The following is a 17706-nucleotide window of genomic DNA, read 5'->3' on the forward strand; positions in this document are numbered from 1 at the left end:
GGGGCTGTGAGGAGCCTCTCCTGGACCATAAGCACCAGCATGAGGCTGTTGGGCTGAATGGCCTGTTTTTATGATGTTAATTTTTTTTGCAATATGTGATGTAGCCCTTTGAACAAACGTTACAATTCACACACCACTCGTTTCGAGTCTGGCTTTTACCAAAAGCGTAAATTGGTACAGCACCCTTGAGGGAAAGATACTTCCAAAGATGCTTCACAGATTTCCAGAAGGAAAATAGATGGCAAGCCAGGTGTGGAGAGATTAGAAAGTGTTGGTTGAAGAAGTTGGGCGTTTTTGAGAAGCGGAGAAATTTAGACAGGAAGTCCAATTGTTTGGAACCCCTGGACTCTAGTCTGGACCCATGTGAGTTTGTGTAAACAACTCCATTTGGACGTACTCCAGGAGGTTGCTTCGCATGAGGCCACACCTTCAGCTAACCCGCTCGACAGTATTTGGCCCCCATTTCCAACCATTTTATGAAAGAGCTGAAACTGTTCTAAGGAAAAATAAGGTAACAGAATATCTTGTAGTTTCCCGATGATCTTTCACTGCTGGGGCCTGGAGTTTATTTGCTCATTCTTGGAGATTCCAGGGAAATGTCTGGAAGGGTTGGCAGATACCGTTCTGAGATTTATGCCAATTTGAAGCTCAGTCAGTAAACAACTCCACTTCCAAAAGAAAAAAAAAAGGCCATAAAACTGTTTCTTGCGCAAGATTACTTCCCTGGGCCCCAGAAACAGCCAGGATAACCAGGGTGATAATCAGTCAGAAGATTGCAACAGCCATTTCATCCAATACGTAGTGCTTGCAAACCATCAGAATTAAACCAATTAAATCTATGCCATCAAATTCAAGTGTGAAAGATGCCAAATTCCAGTGGCATTTGAAAAGCTAAAAATAATTATGACTAGGAGGCCTACGACTTTTATGCTCCTCCCTATTTTTTAAAATATAAATTTAGAGTGCCCAATTCTTTTTATCCAATTAAGGGGCAATTTAGTGTGGCCAATCCACCTAACCTGCACATCTTTGGGTTGTGGGGGCGAAACCCACACAAACCCACGGAGAATGTGCAAACTCCACACGGACAGTGACCCAGAGCCAGGATCGAACCTGGGACCTCGGCGCCATGAGGCAGCAGGGCTAACCCACTGCGCCACTGTGCTGCCCTTGCTCCTCCCTACTTAAACAGTCCTATCTTATCTATATCTCTTAGGCACATCCCTCCTTTCTCAACTGGCTCCCTATCTCTGAATGGTACCTCACCCTCTCTGCAATCATTTTTCAGAAATCCTTGGACTTTGACTTGGAATTCATTCGTATTGTGTTACATGCCATGGCCTACAACTGTCACTGTAACAGAGAGCTCAGTGTAAGTGTTAAGTATGTACATAAAATGCTTGGAATTGCCTTCCAATGAGGGTGACATTCACCTTGATAAGTGCGGACAGCTGTGTGCTGCTTACAAGCATCAAATTCCATCTCCTGCACCGCACTGTGCTTCAATTTCTCACTCATGTGCTGTGCGCAGGCTACCCTACATCTGCTTCCATTCGTAAACCATAGAATCATACAGTACAGAGGAGGTCCTTCGGCCCATGAAGCCTGAACTAACAAAAAAAAACTTCCATAATCCCACTTCCCAGCACTTGGCCCTCAGCCTTGAATGTTAACATTTCAAGTGCTCATCCAAGTACTTTTTGAAGATTGTGAGGTATACTGCCTTTACTACTCTCCCAGGCTGTGCATCCCATATTCACTCCACCTCCTGGGTGAAAAATTGTTTCCTCAAATCCCCTCTAAACCACCTGCTTTTCACTTTACAATTATGCCCCTTTGTTGTTGACCCTTCAAATAAGTGGAACAGCTGCTTCCTATCCACCCTGTTCATGCCTCTTATCCACCTCAATCACGTCCCCTCTCAGCCTTTTCTGCTCCAAAGAAAACAACCCGAGTTTATCCAGCCTCTCTTCATGGCTAAAATGTTCCATCCCAGGCAACATCCTGGTGAATCCCCTTTGCGCCCTCTCTTGGGCAATCACATCCTTCCTATAGTGTGGTGATCAGAACTGAACACAATACTGCATCTGAGGCCTAACCAAAGTCCTGTACAGGTCCTACAGGACCTCCCTGCTCTTATGATCTATCAATCTAAAGCAGGGGTGGGCAAACTTTTCCGTGTAAGGGCCACATTCAGAAATTCACAATTCACAAAGGGCAGCATAGTATATTAAGTAAAATAATTACTTCACCCGGTTATGATTCTGGGCGCCTCATATAGAACATAGAACAGTACAGCACAGAACAGGCCCTTCGGCCCTCGACGTTGTGCCTAGCAATGATCACCCTACTCAAGTCAACGTATCCACCCTATACCAGTAAGTAACCCAAAAGCCCCCCCACATTAACCTTAAAAAAAAATTTTTTTTAATGACTTGGTGGGCCGCAGAAATACCTTTGGCGGGCCGCATGCGGCCCGCGGGCCGTAGTTTGCCCACCCCTGATCTAAAGTCTTATCAATCTCGGCTTTTTCAGGCAAGTGATTTTGTTCAACCCAATCCTGCTGTTGTCTGACACTTACCCTTTGGCTCTCATTTGATTTCAAAGCTTTAGGCGGAAAGAGAAAAACCACGCCACAACCCCCCCCCCCCCGGCCATTATTTCCTTTTTTTGCCCTCTTCTCTGTGGGAAAGTATTTGACTTCCTGTATCTCCACAGCAACCACTGGTCCTTCTATGGCACCAACAGTGACAGTTCAAGATGGCAGCCCACTGTCACCACCAACACCTTCTCAAGGGCAAACAGGGGTGGACAATAAATGCTGACCTTGCCAACAATTATTGGAAAGGGAATAAGGAAAATAATGGAGGAGGTGGGAATGGGATGATTGGAATTCGTCCCCCTCCAAGTACCATGTCCCTAAGAGGACCATGGACTTCAGTAGATTTTGTTCATGATCCTTAGCAAAGTACTGGAGTGGTCTGCCATTGCCTTCTGGCCGACCCGGAAACTCTCCCTCTCACAGAAGAGAGATGGTGCGAAGTGGTATTATCCTATCCCTGATCTAGTAATCCAGGATCTGGGGGTCCCAGGTTCAAATCCCACCATGGCAAATGGTGAAATCTGAATTTACTAAAAAATTTGTAATAAAATGGTTAGCACTGTTGCCTCACAACGCCAGGGACCTGGGTTCAGTTTTGGCCTTGGGGCACTGCTGCATGGGTTTTCTCCAGGCCCACCGGTTTCCTCCCACAGTACAAAGATGTGCAGGTTAGGATGGATTGGCCACGCTAAATTGCCTCTTAGTGTCCAAGGATGTGCAGATTAGGTTACGGGAATAGGTTATGGAGTGGACATGGGCAGAGTGCTCTTTCGAATGTCCGTGCAGACTCGATTGGCCGAATGGCCTCCTTTTGCACTGTAGGGGTTCTATGAATCTTACCACCTGCCGCATTAGAAGGATTTACAGGGTGATAATCACAAATGTCTTCTTTTCAAATCTTTGGCCAATTCCTTTTTGAAAGTTACTATGGAATCTGCTTATGTAACACCTTTAACATAGCAAAACTTTGCAGGAGTGCTGCCAAAGAATTTAATCTTGGTGATGGGGTCTTGCCCATTCACTGGAAAGCCAACATCACTTCCCTTGGGGAGTGCCCATCATAGTAAGGGCCATAAATGGCCATCGTTGGAAAACCCTAGGATTAAGGACCCCGGGGTTGGAAATACCGCTCCCAGCTTACACCAAAATATCGATAGATTGGAGAGTTGGGCAGAGAAATGGCAGATGGAGTTCAATCCAGGCAAATGCGAGGTGATGCATTTTGGAAGATCTAACTCAAAAGCAGACTATATGGTCAATGGAAGAGTCCTGGGGAAATTGATGAACAGAGAGATCTGGGAGTTCAGGTCCATTGTACCCTCAATGTGGCAACGCAGGTTGATAGAGTGGTCAAGAAGGCATACAGCATGCTTGCCTTCATCGGACGGGGTATTGAGTACAAGAGTCGGCACGTCATGTTACAGTTGTATAGGACTTTGGTTAGGCCACATTTGGAATACTGCGTGCAGTTCTGTTCGCCACATTACCAGAAGGATGTGGATGCTTTAGAGAGGGTGCAGAGCAGGTTCACCAGGATGTTGCCTGGTATGGAGGGTGATAGCTATGAAGAAAGGTTGAGTAGATTAGGATTGTTTTCGTTGGAAAGACGGAGGTTGAGGGGGGACCTGATTGAGGTCGACAAAATTATGAGAGGTATGGACAGGGTGGATAGCAACAAGCTTTTTCCAAGAGTGGGGGTGTCAATTACAAGGGGTCACGATTTCAAGGTGAGAGGGGGAAAGTTTAAGGGAGATGTGCGTGGAAAGTTTTTTACGCAGAGGGTGGTGGGTGCCTGGAACGCTTTGCCAGCGGAGGTGGTAGAGGCGGGCACGATAGCAGCATTTAAGATGCATCTGGACAGATATATGAACGGGCGGGGAACAGAGGGAAGTAGATCCTTGGAAAATAGGCGACTGGTTTAGATAAAGGATCTGGATCGGCGCAGGCTGGGAGGGCCGAAGGGCCTGATCCTGTGCTGTCATTTTCTTTGTTCTTTGTTCACCCCCCTCCCTGGGGGCAATGCGCCACAGAGGGCAGTGCCTGCTAAAGATAGTGCACACACCTGAGGCCTAGGATCAAAGAGGGGATGGCGGTCTGTGGAGAGGAGGAGGGGGGGGGGGATGGGTGTCAAGGCGAGCGAGTTTGCTTTCCCGATGCCGGGTCCTTTGATCAGGCACTGAAATGCTGCCTTTGAATGACAGACACCCTCCCCCCACTGGGAGCTCTCTCCCCCCTCCTCACCCCCAGGAACTCACAAGAAAACTGAATAGAGTTTCTGCATAGCCAGTTCCCACCTGCCACTTGTGAAATACCAACAGCCCACTGAGAACCCTCTGTCAATATGTGGGCAGGAAGGCTGTCCACAAGCCTTCACACCTTGGACTTAGTCAGGTGACTATGGGATCGCCACTCTCCTGCCACCCTTACCATACTTACTGCTCGATGCGCATTAAGTTCTGTGGAAAATGTGGCACCCAACCCATAAGAAGGTGTTAAGGCAGGAGCCAAAGTGCTTGGTCAAAGAGGAAGATTAAGTTTTTTGTAATTTAAAAATATACATTTTTTAAATTTAGAGTACCCAATTCGTTTTTTTACAATTCAGGGGCAATTTAGCATGGCCAATTCGCTTACCTTGCACATCTTTTTGGGTTATTTTGTGGGCTGGCTTAGCTCAGTGGGCTAGACAGCTGGTTTGTAATGCAGAACAAGGCCAGCAGCGTGGGTTCAATTCCCGTACCGGCTTACCCGAACAGGCGCCGGAATGTGGCGACTAGGGGTTTTTCATACTTGTGACAATAAAAGATTCTTCTTATTACGGGGGTGAGACCCACGCAGACAGGGGGCGAGGAATGTATGGTGGGCAAAGGCGAGGTAGCAAAGCAGAGAGATTTAGTAAGGGAATGCCACAGCCGTGGGCCCACATGACGGAAGGCACAGCCAATGGTTGAGCGATTAAAATCGGGGTAGCAAAGGAATCCAGGATTGGTGGAGCTCTCGGGTGTTGGAGAGCTGGACGAGGTTCGAGACGGTCGAGGTTGGGAAGAGATTTGAAGATTTAAAAACGGAGAGCATTTCTTCCAAATCGTTACAATTTTCATTGAAACCATTCCCCTCATCTCCCATGTGATGCTTTTGTCAATTATCTTCAATCTGTGTCCCCTGGTTACCCACCCACCTGCCAGTGGAAACAGTTTCTTCTTGTTTTGAACACCTCCTTAAATCGCTCGTACTCTTCCCTGCTCTGAGGCAAACGATCACAGTTTCTGCAGTCTCTCCACCGAGCTGAAGTCGCTCATCCGCAGGTGCTTGGTCAGAAGGTTTTTGACCACGGACTCTCTCTCGCAGCTAAACAAACCTTCCTGTACGCTGTCTGTGACTCCCAGCGGTGACTATAATTCAAGTCTCTCAGTTCTCAGGGTTTCCCGCCCTAAAGCTCCGTAGCTACAGTTTGCAAACGGCGGGACGTTAATTATTCAGGAGGCCCTCCATTGAGCAGTGACACCCCCTATTGCTGAAGGCAGTGCCTTCGTAAAGCTCTTTATTACCACTCCTGTTTTATTGGGTTGCAACTGCCGGTTGCTGTGAATGTGGGGAGGAATTTGCAGTGGTCGATTGAAGGGTGAATTTATTTGCAGATCAGATTGAAGCTTTCCTGTGCTTTGGACTTCAGCTACAGCACCCGCTGTTTCTGTGGTATTCCTCACACAAAGGAATCCAGCCGACGTTTTGCAAGTTAGAGCCCGTTTTCAGAGAATGATCAGCGGATAACGACTTGCACTGATTGGCAAAGTTTAAAAATATACTTTAAGTTCACAAGTGATATAAATTCATAATCGTCCATTAGCAGACAGGGGTAGGGGTGGGAATTGTTCGGGGAAGAATAGGGGGAATAAAGGGTGCCCTGATTGAGGCATTTAAAATGACAAAAGGATTTGATGGGGCAGATGGAGGCTGTTTCATTTGGTGGGCATGTCCATTGGGGTTGGTACTGCAGAAAAAATTCAAAGACGATAAGGTGAACCCCTGCCCCCGCCCCCCACGCCCTCCCCCCAGAAAGGATGTTGCAAAATGCTTTATAGCCATCAAGTGCTGTAGAGGTGTAATTTGCACTGTAGGAAATGCACTCATCAAGGAACAATAAACAATGATGTGTCAATGACCAGATCATTTATTGACCAGGAGGCAGGACGAACACCCCAGTTCTTTTACAGATTATTCCCTGAGAGGGGAGATGGGGTTCTCTGTTTGGAATCCCAACCAATTAGCACTGCAGCCTCATGGCGTCGAGGACCTGGGTTCGATCCCCGCCCCGGGCCACTATCCGTGTGGTATTTGCACATTTTCCCCCTGTCTGCGTGGGTTAATCCCCACGACCCAAAAAAATGTGCAGGGTAGGTGGGTTGGTCAAGCTAAATTGTCCCTTAATTGGGAGAAAAAAAAATTGGATATTCAAAATTAAAAAGATAGAATCCCACCCCAAGACACGGAACCTCCAATGATGCTGCACTCCATCAGTGCTGTAATGGGAATGTCCACCAAAATATTGTGCTGACGTCCTCAGAGTGGGGCATAAACTGGAGAGGAACACAAGAAAGCAGATTTAAAATTAACAACTGATCTAGCTTCAACTGCTGTTCGTGGGAGAAAGTTCCAAACCTCAACCAACCTTTGAGTGGGTAAGTTCTTCCTAACATCTCTCCTGAATCAGTGGAAATCTTTATCTCCCCTGTCTTTCCCTGTTAATATCTTGAATACTTCAATCAGATCATCCCTTAACCTTCTAAATTCTAGTGAAAACAGGTCTAATTTGAGTAATCTCTTCTCATAGCTCAATCCCTGTAATCCAGGTATTATTTTTGTAACCGACGTTACACTCCCTCCAAGGCCAACATATCCTTCCTACAATATGGTGCTCACAGTACTGCTCACAGTACTCCCAAGTGAGATCGAACCAGGGTTTTGTATAGCTGCAGCATAACGCCAGTCTTTATACTGTACTCCAATCCTCGAGATATAAAGGTTAGCATTACATTAGCCTTTTTGATTATTTCCTGCCCTTGTTCCTGGCATTTCAAATATCTGTGCACCTGAACCCCCAAGTCTCTTTGGACATCACCTGCACCTAACCTCTTCCCATTTAGAGAGTACTCTGCTCCATCATCTTTCTCAGAGGGGTCGATGTCATCAGCTAAATCAGGGCAGACACATACGATACGATGCTGTCTTGATCTCTTTTTGCAGGCGTTTGTTTTTTTTCGACGAGGGGCCCTGTTTGCAAGAGGTTTGTTTAGCTCCACTGTTGCATGAAGAGTTTAAATATATAGCCTTTGAAATGAAGCACCTTCAATTCATTATCCAGTCAGAGCTGCAATGTCCTTCTCGCCATTCTATTCCCGCACACCGATGACTTTGACTTCACAGGAAGCTCTGATGCTAATTCAGAAAAAACAAAGCTCTTGTGTTAAAATGTGGTCTGCAGGAGTCTTCAAGGTGTGACTTTGTCAGTCCTTGATGACTTTACCATTTCAGGCAGGGCTGGCATTCATTGTCCATGTTTAATAGACAGCTAAATGGAAGTGTTAAAATGTGGTGCTGTCAGACCATATTCCGGTATTTTGAAAAGAAATTTAGAATACCCAATTCTTTTTTTCCCAATTAAGTGGCAATTTAGTGTGGCTAATCCACCTACCCTGCACATCTTTGGATTAAAGCGGGCAGCACGGTGGCGCAGTGGTAGCACTGCAGTCTCACGGCACCGAGGTCCCAGGTTCAATCCCGGCTCTGGGTGACTGTCCGTGTGAAGTTTGCACATTCTCCCCGTGTTTGCGTGGGTTTCGCCCCCACAACCCAAAGGTGTGCAGGGTAGGTGGATTGAACACACTAAATTGCCCCTTAATTGGAAAAAATGAATTGGGTACTGTAAATTTAAAAAATAAATCTTTGGATTAAAGCAAATTACTACGGATGCTGGAATCTGAACGAAAGAGAAAATGCTGGAAAATCTCAGCAAGTCTGGCAGCATCTGGAGGGAGAGAAAAGAGCTAACGTTTCGAGTCTGATGACTCTTTGTCAAAGCTAACAGTCAGAGAAAGTGGGAAATATTTATACTGTGGAGTGAGAATCAAAGATGAGTCATAGCCACAGAAACCCAGGGAAACTGGGTGCTAATGGCCACAGATACCAATCTGTGAGAATCCCAGCCAAAGTGTCTGAACTCCTGTTTTCTGAATGATCACTACAGTAATATCGGGTGCGATCCAATTGCCACGCTGTGCCTGAAAGTCAGCTCGCCGTGGCGAACCACGGCCATTAAGAGCCGGGAGACTCCACCCCGGGATCTACCCGATTCGCAACGCCTCACGAGAGCTAACGCGATCTCACGAGACATTGTAATGGGCGGGACCACTTCTTTGGCAAACCTACATATTAAAGCGAGACTGCTAGTCTCACTAAATACTGCACAGATTCCCGAGGTACCTGAGGCTTTGGAATCCATCCCCTTTGCCGCGGAGACCTCGGGTGAGTGCTGTTTGGTACTGATCTCCACAAACGGGGACCAGACGGAATGGCACTCGTGAGGGTCTCCTAGGGGGTTGAAGGCTCCCAGCTGCATGCCTTTTGGGCTGGGTGGTGCCCTGGCACAGCGAGCCTGGCATCCTGGCACTGCGAGCCTGGCATTCTGGCACTGCCACCTGGGTGCCAGCCTGGCACTGCCAAAGTGCCCAGGTGGCACCAGCAGTGCAAGGGAACCACCCTTCCCAAAGGGTTTGCAGCTGGAGGTGCCAAGATGGCACTGCTAAGGTGCCAAAGTGGCATTTTTTGCATGCGGGCGATCGGGGCCGGGGGAGGATTCGGGGGTCGTTTGGGGGGCCTCACCATTTTTAAATGGCGTCCTGATCTCTCACTACACTGGGAAGTTGCGGTGAGTGGAGCTCCTCAGTGTACATAATGGGGCAATGTGCACCCTCAGCCCCCCCCGTTCCCTGCTGGGGCCCCTTGTGCAATACAAATCACGATGTATAGCCATGTGTTTCTCAGCGCTGCAAGCGCCGGGAAGCACGCGGCCAAACGCGCTCACTATGTGACTTTGTTCCCAATTAGTTGAATTGCGCCCGTCATCGTTGAATGCCACCAACATTTCCCGACTGCTTTATTGAAAACTTCACACAGGTCCCGATGAATAATCTCACCAGCTGTACCTGCTCTTTGAAGTAAGGATGTCCCTTTAATTCTGGGTCTCAGTTGGCCAACAAGCTTCAGAATTGCTGTAATGTGATCTGGCTGCAGTGACCTTTGGAACTCCGCCTGACCTCCTGTCAGAGTCCTTGCGCCCAGGTTGTACCGTGTCATCCTGCTGACTGAGCCTCCAGGGTCACAATGTCGTCTCTGATTTGCTGCAACGGTTTCATTGGATTCTGCTTCAGCAGCGTTACCAAATATGTTTCTTGACTGAGGGATGTGGGTATTGCTGACTGGGCCAGCATTTGTTCCCCATCCCTAACTGTCCTTGAGAAGGTGGTGGGTGAGCTGCCTTCCTGAACCGCAGTAGCCCATGTGGTGTAGGTAGACCCATTGTGCTGTTAGGGAGGGAGTTCCAGGATTTTGACCCAGCAACATTGAAGGAATGTCAATATACTTCCAAGTCAGGACCGTGAGAGGCGGGCAGCACGGTGGCGCAATGGTTAGCACTGCTGCCTCACGGCACCGAGGACCTGGTTCAATCCTGGCCCCGGGTCACCGTCTGTTTGGACTTTGCACATTCTTCCCGTGCCTGCGTGAGTTTCACCCCCACAACCCAAAATGGTGTTCAGGATAGATGGATTGGTGGGGGCGCCGATTGAGCTGGAGGAGCTGATCAAAGGGATAGGCAGCATGCAGTCGGGGAAGTCGCCGGGGCCGGATGGGTTTCCGGTCGAATTTTACAAAATGTATGCAGACCTGTTGGGCGCCCTGTTGGTTAGGACCTTTAACGAGGCAAGGGAGGCTTTGCCTCCGACCATGTCACTGGCACTGATTTCCTTGATCCTTAAACGGGACAAGGACCCCCTACAGTGTGGATCATATAGGCCTATCTCGTTGTTAAATGTGGATGCCAAGCTGTTGGCAAAGAATTTGGCCACAAGGATAGAGGACTGTGTGCCGGGGGTCATTCATGAGGACCAGACAGGGTTTGTGAAGGCAAGGCAGCTGAACACCAATATACGTAGGCTTCTGAATGTTATAATGATGCCGGCGGTAGAAGGGGAGGCGGAGATAGTGGTAGCATTAGACGCGGAGAAGGCCTTTGATAGGGTTGAGTGGGGGTACTTGTGGGAGGTGCTGGAAAGGTTTGGGTTCAGGGAGGGGTTTGTCAGTTGGGTGAAGCTGCTATATGAGGCCCCGATGGCGAGCGTAGCCACGAATAGGAGGAGATCTGAGTACTTTTTGTTGTACCGGGGGACGAGGCAGGGGTGTCCCCTGTCCCCCTTGCTCTTTGCATTGGCAATTGAGCCCCTGGCCATGGCGTTGAGGGAGTCGAGGAATCGGAGGGGTCTGGTGCAGGGGGGTGGGGGGGTGGGGGGGAGCACCGAGTGTCATTATACGCAGATGACTTGTTGCTTTATGTGGCGGACCCAGTGGGGGGAATGCCGGAGGTGATGACGATCCTTAGGGAATTTGGGGGCTTTTCTGGGTACAAGCTCAACCTGGGTAAGAGTGAGCTGTTCGTCGTGCACCCGGGGGATCAAGAGGAGGGGATTGGTAGGCTGAAAAGGGCGGGGAGGAGCTTTCGGTACCTGGGAGTCCAGGTGTCTAGGAGCTGGGGGGCCCTTCACAAGCTTAACCTCACTAGGCTGGTGGAGCAAATGGAGGAGGAGTTCAAAAGATGGGACATGGTGCCGCTGTCGCTGGCGGGCAGGGTGCAGTCTGTCACGATGACGGTGCTCCCAAGGTTTTTTTCCTGTTCCAGTGCCTCTCCATCCTTATCCCGAAGGCCTTTTTTAGGAGGGTCAATAGGAGTATTACGGGATTTGTGTGGGCGCATGGGACTCCGAGGGTGAGAAGGGTGTTTTTGGAGCGGGGCAGGGATGGGGGGGGGGGGGGGGGGCTGGCATTGCCCAACCTCTGTGGGTACTACTGGGCTGCCAATGCAGCGATGGTGCGTCAGTGGGTAATGGACGGAGCAGGGGCAGCATGGAAGAGGATGGAGATGGCGTCCTGCGTGGACACAAGCCTGAAGGCGCTGGTAACGGCGCCGTTGCCGCTCCCTCCAACGAGGTATACCACGAGCCCGGTGGTGGCGGCTACCCTTAAAATTTGGGGGCAATGGAGACGGCATAGGGGGGAGGTGGGGGGTTCGATGGAGTCCCCGATATGGGGGAACCACCGGTTTGTTCCAGGGAGCATCAATGGCGGGTTTCTGGGCTGGCACAGGGTAGGTATTAGGAAGTTGAGGGACCTTTTTGTGGATGGGAGGTTTGCGAGCCTGGGTGAGTTAGAGGGGAAGTTTGGGCTCCCCCCGGGGAACATGTTTAGGTACATGCAGGTTAGGGCGTTTGCCAGGCGGCAGGTGGAGGGGTTCCCTCTGCTGCCCCCACGTGGGGTACGGGACAGGGTGCTCTCGGGGGTGTGGGTTGGAGGGGGGAGGATTTTGGACGTGTACCACGTCATGCAGGAGGTGGATGAGGCCTCGGTGGAGGAGCAGAAGGGTAAATGGGAGGAGGAGCTGGGGGAGGAGATTGAGGAGGGGACATGGGCGGATGCCCTGGAAAGAGTGAATTCCTCCTCTTCCTGTGCGAGGCTTAGCCTCATACAGTTCAAGGTGCTGCACAGGGCCCACATGACTGGGACGAGGATGAGTAGGGGGCAAAGACAGGTGTGCTAGGTGCTTGGGGAGCCCAGCGAACCACGCCCATATGTTCTGGGCATGCCCAATGCTGGGGGAGTTTTGGAAGGGGGTAGCAAGGACAGTGTCGAGGGTGGTAGGATCCAGGGTCAAGCCAGGCCGGGGACTCGCAATATTTGGGGTTGCAGTGGAGCCAGGAGAGCGCAGGAGGCGAAAGAGGCCGGTGTTCTGGCCTTTGCGTCCCTAGTAGCCCGGCGGAGGATCTTGCTTCAATGGAAGGATGCGAGGCTCCCAAGCGTGGAGGCCTGGATCAATGATATGGCGGGGTTTATCAAATTGGAGAAGGTGAAATTTGCCATGAGGGGATCAGTACAGGGGTTCTTTAGGCGGTGGCAGCCTTTCCTGGACTTCCTGGCAGAACGGTAGGAAAATTGGCCGGCAGCAGCAGCAACCCGGGGGGGGGGGGGGGGGGGGGGGTTTGTTTCGGGGGAAGGGAGAAATGTGTATATGTGTTTATTGATATGCCGGGTGTTTATCTATCTCTCCTTTTTGTAGTTACTGGGGTGGGGGGGGGGGTTGGTTTTGGGGGTTAGTGTGTTTTTCTTTTTGTTGTTGTTAATATTGTTTTCTTGTTGTTATTTTCTGTTTTGGATATGTTTTTGAAAATCTCAATAAAAATTATTTAATAAAAAAAAGGATAGATGGATTGGTCCCGCTAAATTGCCCCTTAATTGGACAAAAAGAATTGGGTACTTCAAATTAATATTTTTAAAAAACAACTCCTGCTTTGAGGCTTGGTTGGGGTGGGGGGGGGGGGGGGAACCTGCAGCTGGTGGGGTTCCTATGCATCTGCTGCCCTTGTCCTTTTAGGTGGTAGAGGCCGCGGGTTTAGAAGATGCCATCGAAGGAGCCTTGGTGAGTTGCTCCAGTGCGTCTCATAACTGGTACACACGGCTGCTAATGGTAGCGATGGAGGGAGTGAATGGCTAAGGTGGTTAATAGGGTGCTGAGCAGGTTGCTTGATGTGAATGGTGCAAAGTTACTTGAAATGTGTTGCACTGTAGAGAGCATTTCATCACACTTTGGGTCGGTGATGGACGGGCGTTGCGGAGTCAGGAGGTGGGTTCTGGAGGAGTCGCTGACCTGGTCTGGCAGGCCCAGTTTTTTATGCCTGGCCCTGTTCAGCTTCTGCTCAGTGGTGTACAGGGTTCACTTTCAGAATTTGCAGGTGACACAAAATTTTCATAGATAGAATTTACAGTGCAGAAGGAGGCCATTCAGCCCATCGAGTCTGCACCGGCTCCTGGAAAGAGCACCCTACCCAAGGTTAACACCTTGGTTACGCAAGGTTATCCCCATAACCCAGTAACTCCACCCAACACTAAGGGCAATTTTGGACACTAAGGGCAATTTATCATGGCCAATCCACCTAACCTGCACATCTTTGGACTGTGGGAGGAAACCGGAGCACCCGGAGGAAACCCACGCACACACGGGGAGGATGTGCAGACTCCGCACAGACAGTAACCCAAGCCGGAATCGAACCTGGGACCCTGGAGCTGTGAAGCGATTGTGCTATCCACAATGCTACCGTGCTCCCCATGCACTTGGATGCACTTTGACCTTTGAGGAGGGTAGTGCTTGACTTCCAGAGGAGAAGGCCAGGCTGGTGGACTGGGTGGACGCAAGGCTGATCAGATTTGATGCAGAGATGTGTGAAGTGGTACATTTTGGCCAGAAAAGGCTTCGCGGCTCATTTAAATACCCAGACGACAGGTCTGATAAAGGGCTGGGGTGGCTCTGATAGGGGCTGGGGGGGGGGGTCTCTACTGGGGTTCTGATGGGGGGTATGGGGTGGGAGGCAGGTCACCCTCACGCGTGCATGCTTGTGTGCTGTGCGATGGGTAATCCATTGTTCCTGTGGTGGTGGTGGGGTGGATGGCCCTTCTGGTCAGTGGGGGGCAGGGGGAGGGGCAGGATTTGTGTTGTGGGGGGAGAGGGTGGTCATCTGCGGAACGATGGCAGCCAGGGAGAACCGCCGGGTGGGGGAATCGCTGGGGGTCGGCGTGAATACCGCCCCATCGCCCTTCCAATTCTCCCGCCCCCCAAAAACCGGCGTGGCATGAGTCACGCCGCCAGCCTCGGAGAATGGCGGGGTCCGGCACGACTCAATGGGCTTCAGGGCTGCCCGAATTATCCGACCCGCGATGGGCCGAAGTCCCGCCGGCCTGTAGCTGGTCCCGCTGGCGTAAATCAGAGTAGGTCCCTTACCAGCGGGACCTGGAGGCGTAGGCGGGCTCCGGGGGGCTGCGGGGGGATCTTGCCCAGGGAGGTGTCCCCACGGTAGCCTGGCCCGCGGTCGGGGCCCACCGATCTGTGGGCGGGCCTGTGCCGTGGGGGCACTCCATTCCTTCCGCATCGGCTGTTGTGGTCCTCCGCGATGGCCGATGCGGAAGTGAATCCCTGTGCGCATGCACAGGGATAACGCCAGCACCCGCTTGCGCTCCCGCGCATGCGCCGACTCACATTGGCCGACGGAGGCCCTTCGGCGCCGGTTGGCATGGCATTGGGCCCCTACCCCGCTGGCCTAACCCCTGAAGGTGTGGAGGACTTCGCCACTCCGTCCCGCCGGGACCCCCCGCCCTGCCGGGTATGGGAGAATGCCGCCCCAGAATTGTGATCAGTAACTAGAGATCTCCCCCGCTGCCCCACTATTAGCCAAAGAGTAAGAAACAGTGTGGGTGTGAAGATGTGGTAATAATAATAATCAGTAAGTAAAATTTTGTATTGTCCCAATTGAGACTGGTAATGGGAAGGGGAACGGATCCTGTGAGAAAGTATATGCGCTGGTGGGAATTGTGCTTAAGCTGATGCAAGAGTGACTGTTTAATGATTTTACATAGGGTAGGAAAGCCCTTGAATCTCTGGATTTGAGCTCTCTTGTTGTGCTACTTTTCACAGGTTCTTCAAGGAACTTGAAGCCAGGTACCAACAGAATGCTCTGATACCTGACATCAGTGACATTGTGGAGAAGCACGCCACGTCCACCTTTGACCCCTATGTGACGTACTGCTCAAATGAGGTCTACCAGCAACGCACGCTTCAGAAACTCCTGTGAGTATGTCAAGCCCTGCCGGTGTTGTGTAAATAAAAAAAGTTGTTCCTCATTTGTTCCTCGTCGGTGGGTCTTGGAGATTGCCATTATTTGGGGGAATCATTTAGGTTCGAATGGATGGAACTTGAATCTATGGCAAAATCGTGGAGGAATTTGAGTCAATTGGGTTTGAGTGGAGGAAGGCAGAATCGGGTAAGATTGTGTGGGGAGAGCTCAGAATTGTTGGGTAGAACGGGTGGGTTTTGGAATAGATATGATGAGTTCATATACACTGGGATAGGGAGGAAGGTAGTGTTTATTGAATCGAGTTGAGGGAGCTCAAATTTGGGATGAATTTGATGGAACTTGAGTCTACTGGAATAGAGTTGCTGGAGCTTGAGTCTGTTGGCATTGAGTTGAGGGAGTTTGATTCTGTTGGGATTGAGTTGAAGGAGTTTGATTCTGCTGCGATTGAGTCGAGGGAGTTTGATTCCGCTGGGATTGAGTTGAGGGAGTTTGATTCTGCTGGGATTGAGTTGAGGGAGTTTGATTCTGTTGCGATTGAGTTGAGGGAGTTTGATTATGTTGGGAGTAATTTGCATGAGTTTGATTCTGTTAAATTTGAGTTAGGAGAGTTTGATGCTGCTGGGATTAAGTTGAGGGAGTTTGATGCCGTTAAATTTGAGTTAGGAGAGTTTTATGCTGCTGGGATTAAGTTGAGGGAGTTTGATTCTGCTGGGATTAAGTTGAGGGAGTTTGATTCTGTTGGGATTGAGTTAAGGGAGTTTGATTTTGTTCAATTTGAGTTAGGAGAGTTTGATGCTGCTGCGATTGAGTTGAGGGAGTTTGATGTCGTTAAATTTGAGTTAGGAGAGTTTGATGCTGCTGGGATTAAGTTGAGGGAGTTTGATTCTGCTGGGATTAAGTTGAGGGAGTTTGATTCTGTTGGGATTGAGTTAAGGGAGTTTGATTTTGTTCAATTTGAGTTGAGGGAGTTTGATTCTGTTGGGATTGAGTTAAGGGAGTTTGATTTTGTTCAATTTGAGTTGAGGGAGTTTGATTCTGTTGGTATTAAATGGCATGAATTTGATTCTGTTGGGATTGATCTGAGGGAGGTTGATTATGTTGTGATTGAGTTTGAGTTTGATTCGGTTGAATTTGAATTGAGGGAGATTGATGCTGCTGGGATTTATCTGAGGAAGTTTGGTTCTGCTGGGATTGAGTTGGGGGAGTTTGATTCTGTTGGGATTAATTTGCATGAGTTTGATTCTGTTGAATTTGAGTTGAGTGGGCAGAACAGTGGTGCAGTGGTTAGTACTACTGCCTGATGGCAGTGTGGAGTTTGCACATTCTCTCCGTGTTTGCGTGGGTTTCGCCCTCACAACCCAAAGATGTGCAGGGCAGGTGGATTGGCCACGCTAAAGTGCCCCTTAATTGGAAAAAATGATTGGGTACTCTAAATTTAGAAAAAAAATAAGAATTTGAGTTGAGGGAGTTTGATTTTCTTGGGATTAAGTTGACAGAATTTGGTTCTGTTCAGTTTGAGTTGAGGGAGTTTAATTCTGTTGGGAGTAAATTGAGGGAGTTTGGTTCTGTTGGGATTGAGATGAGGAGATTTGATTTTGGTGGGATGAAGTTGAGGGAGTTTGATTTTGGTGGGATTAAGGTGTTGGACTTGATTCTGTTGGGATTGAGTTGAGGAAGTTTGATTCTGTTGGGATTGAGTTGAGAGAGTTTGGTTCTGTTGGGATTGAGTTGAGAGAGATTGGTTCTGTTGGGATTGAGTTGAGAGAGATTGGTTCTGTTGGGATTGAGTTGAGGAAGTTTGATTTTGGTGGGATATCCCATAGTGGGGTATCGTTCATCGTTCACTTGGTGGGGGCGAGGCGATGGCAGCGAGGATAGATTTGGCGGGATTGGGGGGTTGCTGGGTCACCCTCATGCTTCCTTGGTGTGGGGAGTTGATGTGGATATTTAATGATGGTGGGGTGGTAGATCCTCTTGCGTCGAGGGTTGGAGGTGGGGGGGGGGGGGTTGTGATGTCCGTGGGTGGGGTGTGGACGGCCTTGAACTTAACTTTGAGACCTTGGGATCTTTTCAAAATGGCGCCGCAATCTCTAAGGAGCCAGTCTTGCCGGCATTGTTAACTCCCCACTCCAAAAAAAATTCTAAGTGTGGGAAAATGCA

General features: G+C 49.7%; 1 protein-coding gene across 6 annotated transcripts in view; it reads left to right on the forward strand.

Annotated features, from left to right (window-relative positions):
* The window catches only part of LOC119976102 (rho guanine nucleotide exchange factor 26-like), a 233576-nt gene that overhangs the window by 111425 nt on the left and 104445 nt on the right, over positions 1-17706 (forward strand). For all 6 annotated transcript variants that reach the window (XM_038816267.1, XM_038816268.1, XM_038816266.1 and 3 more), the window contains one exon: positions 15387-15539. In XM_038816267.1, coding sequence (XP_038672195.1) covers positions 15387-15539 — 153 coding nt within the window. The remainder of the gene's footprint in view (positions 1-15386; positions 15540-17706) is intronic.

This window comes from Scyliorhinus canicula, chromosome 13, assembly GCF_902713615.1.
Source record: "Scyliorhinus canicula chromosome 13, sScyCan1.1, whole genome shotgun sequence".
Taxonomy (NCBI): Eukaryota; Metazoa; Chordata; class Chondrichthyes; order Carcharhiniformes; family Scyliorhinidae; genus Scyliorhinus; species Scyliorhinus canicula.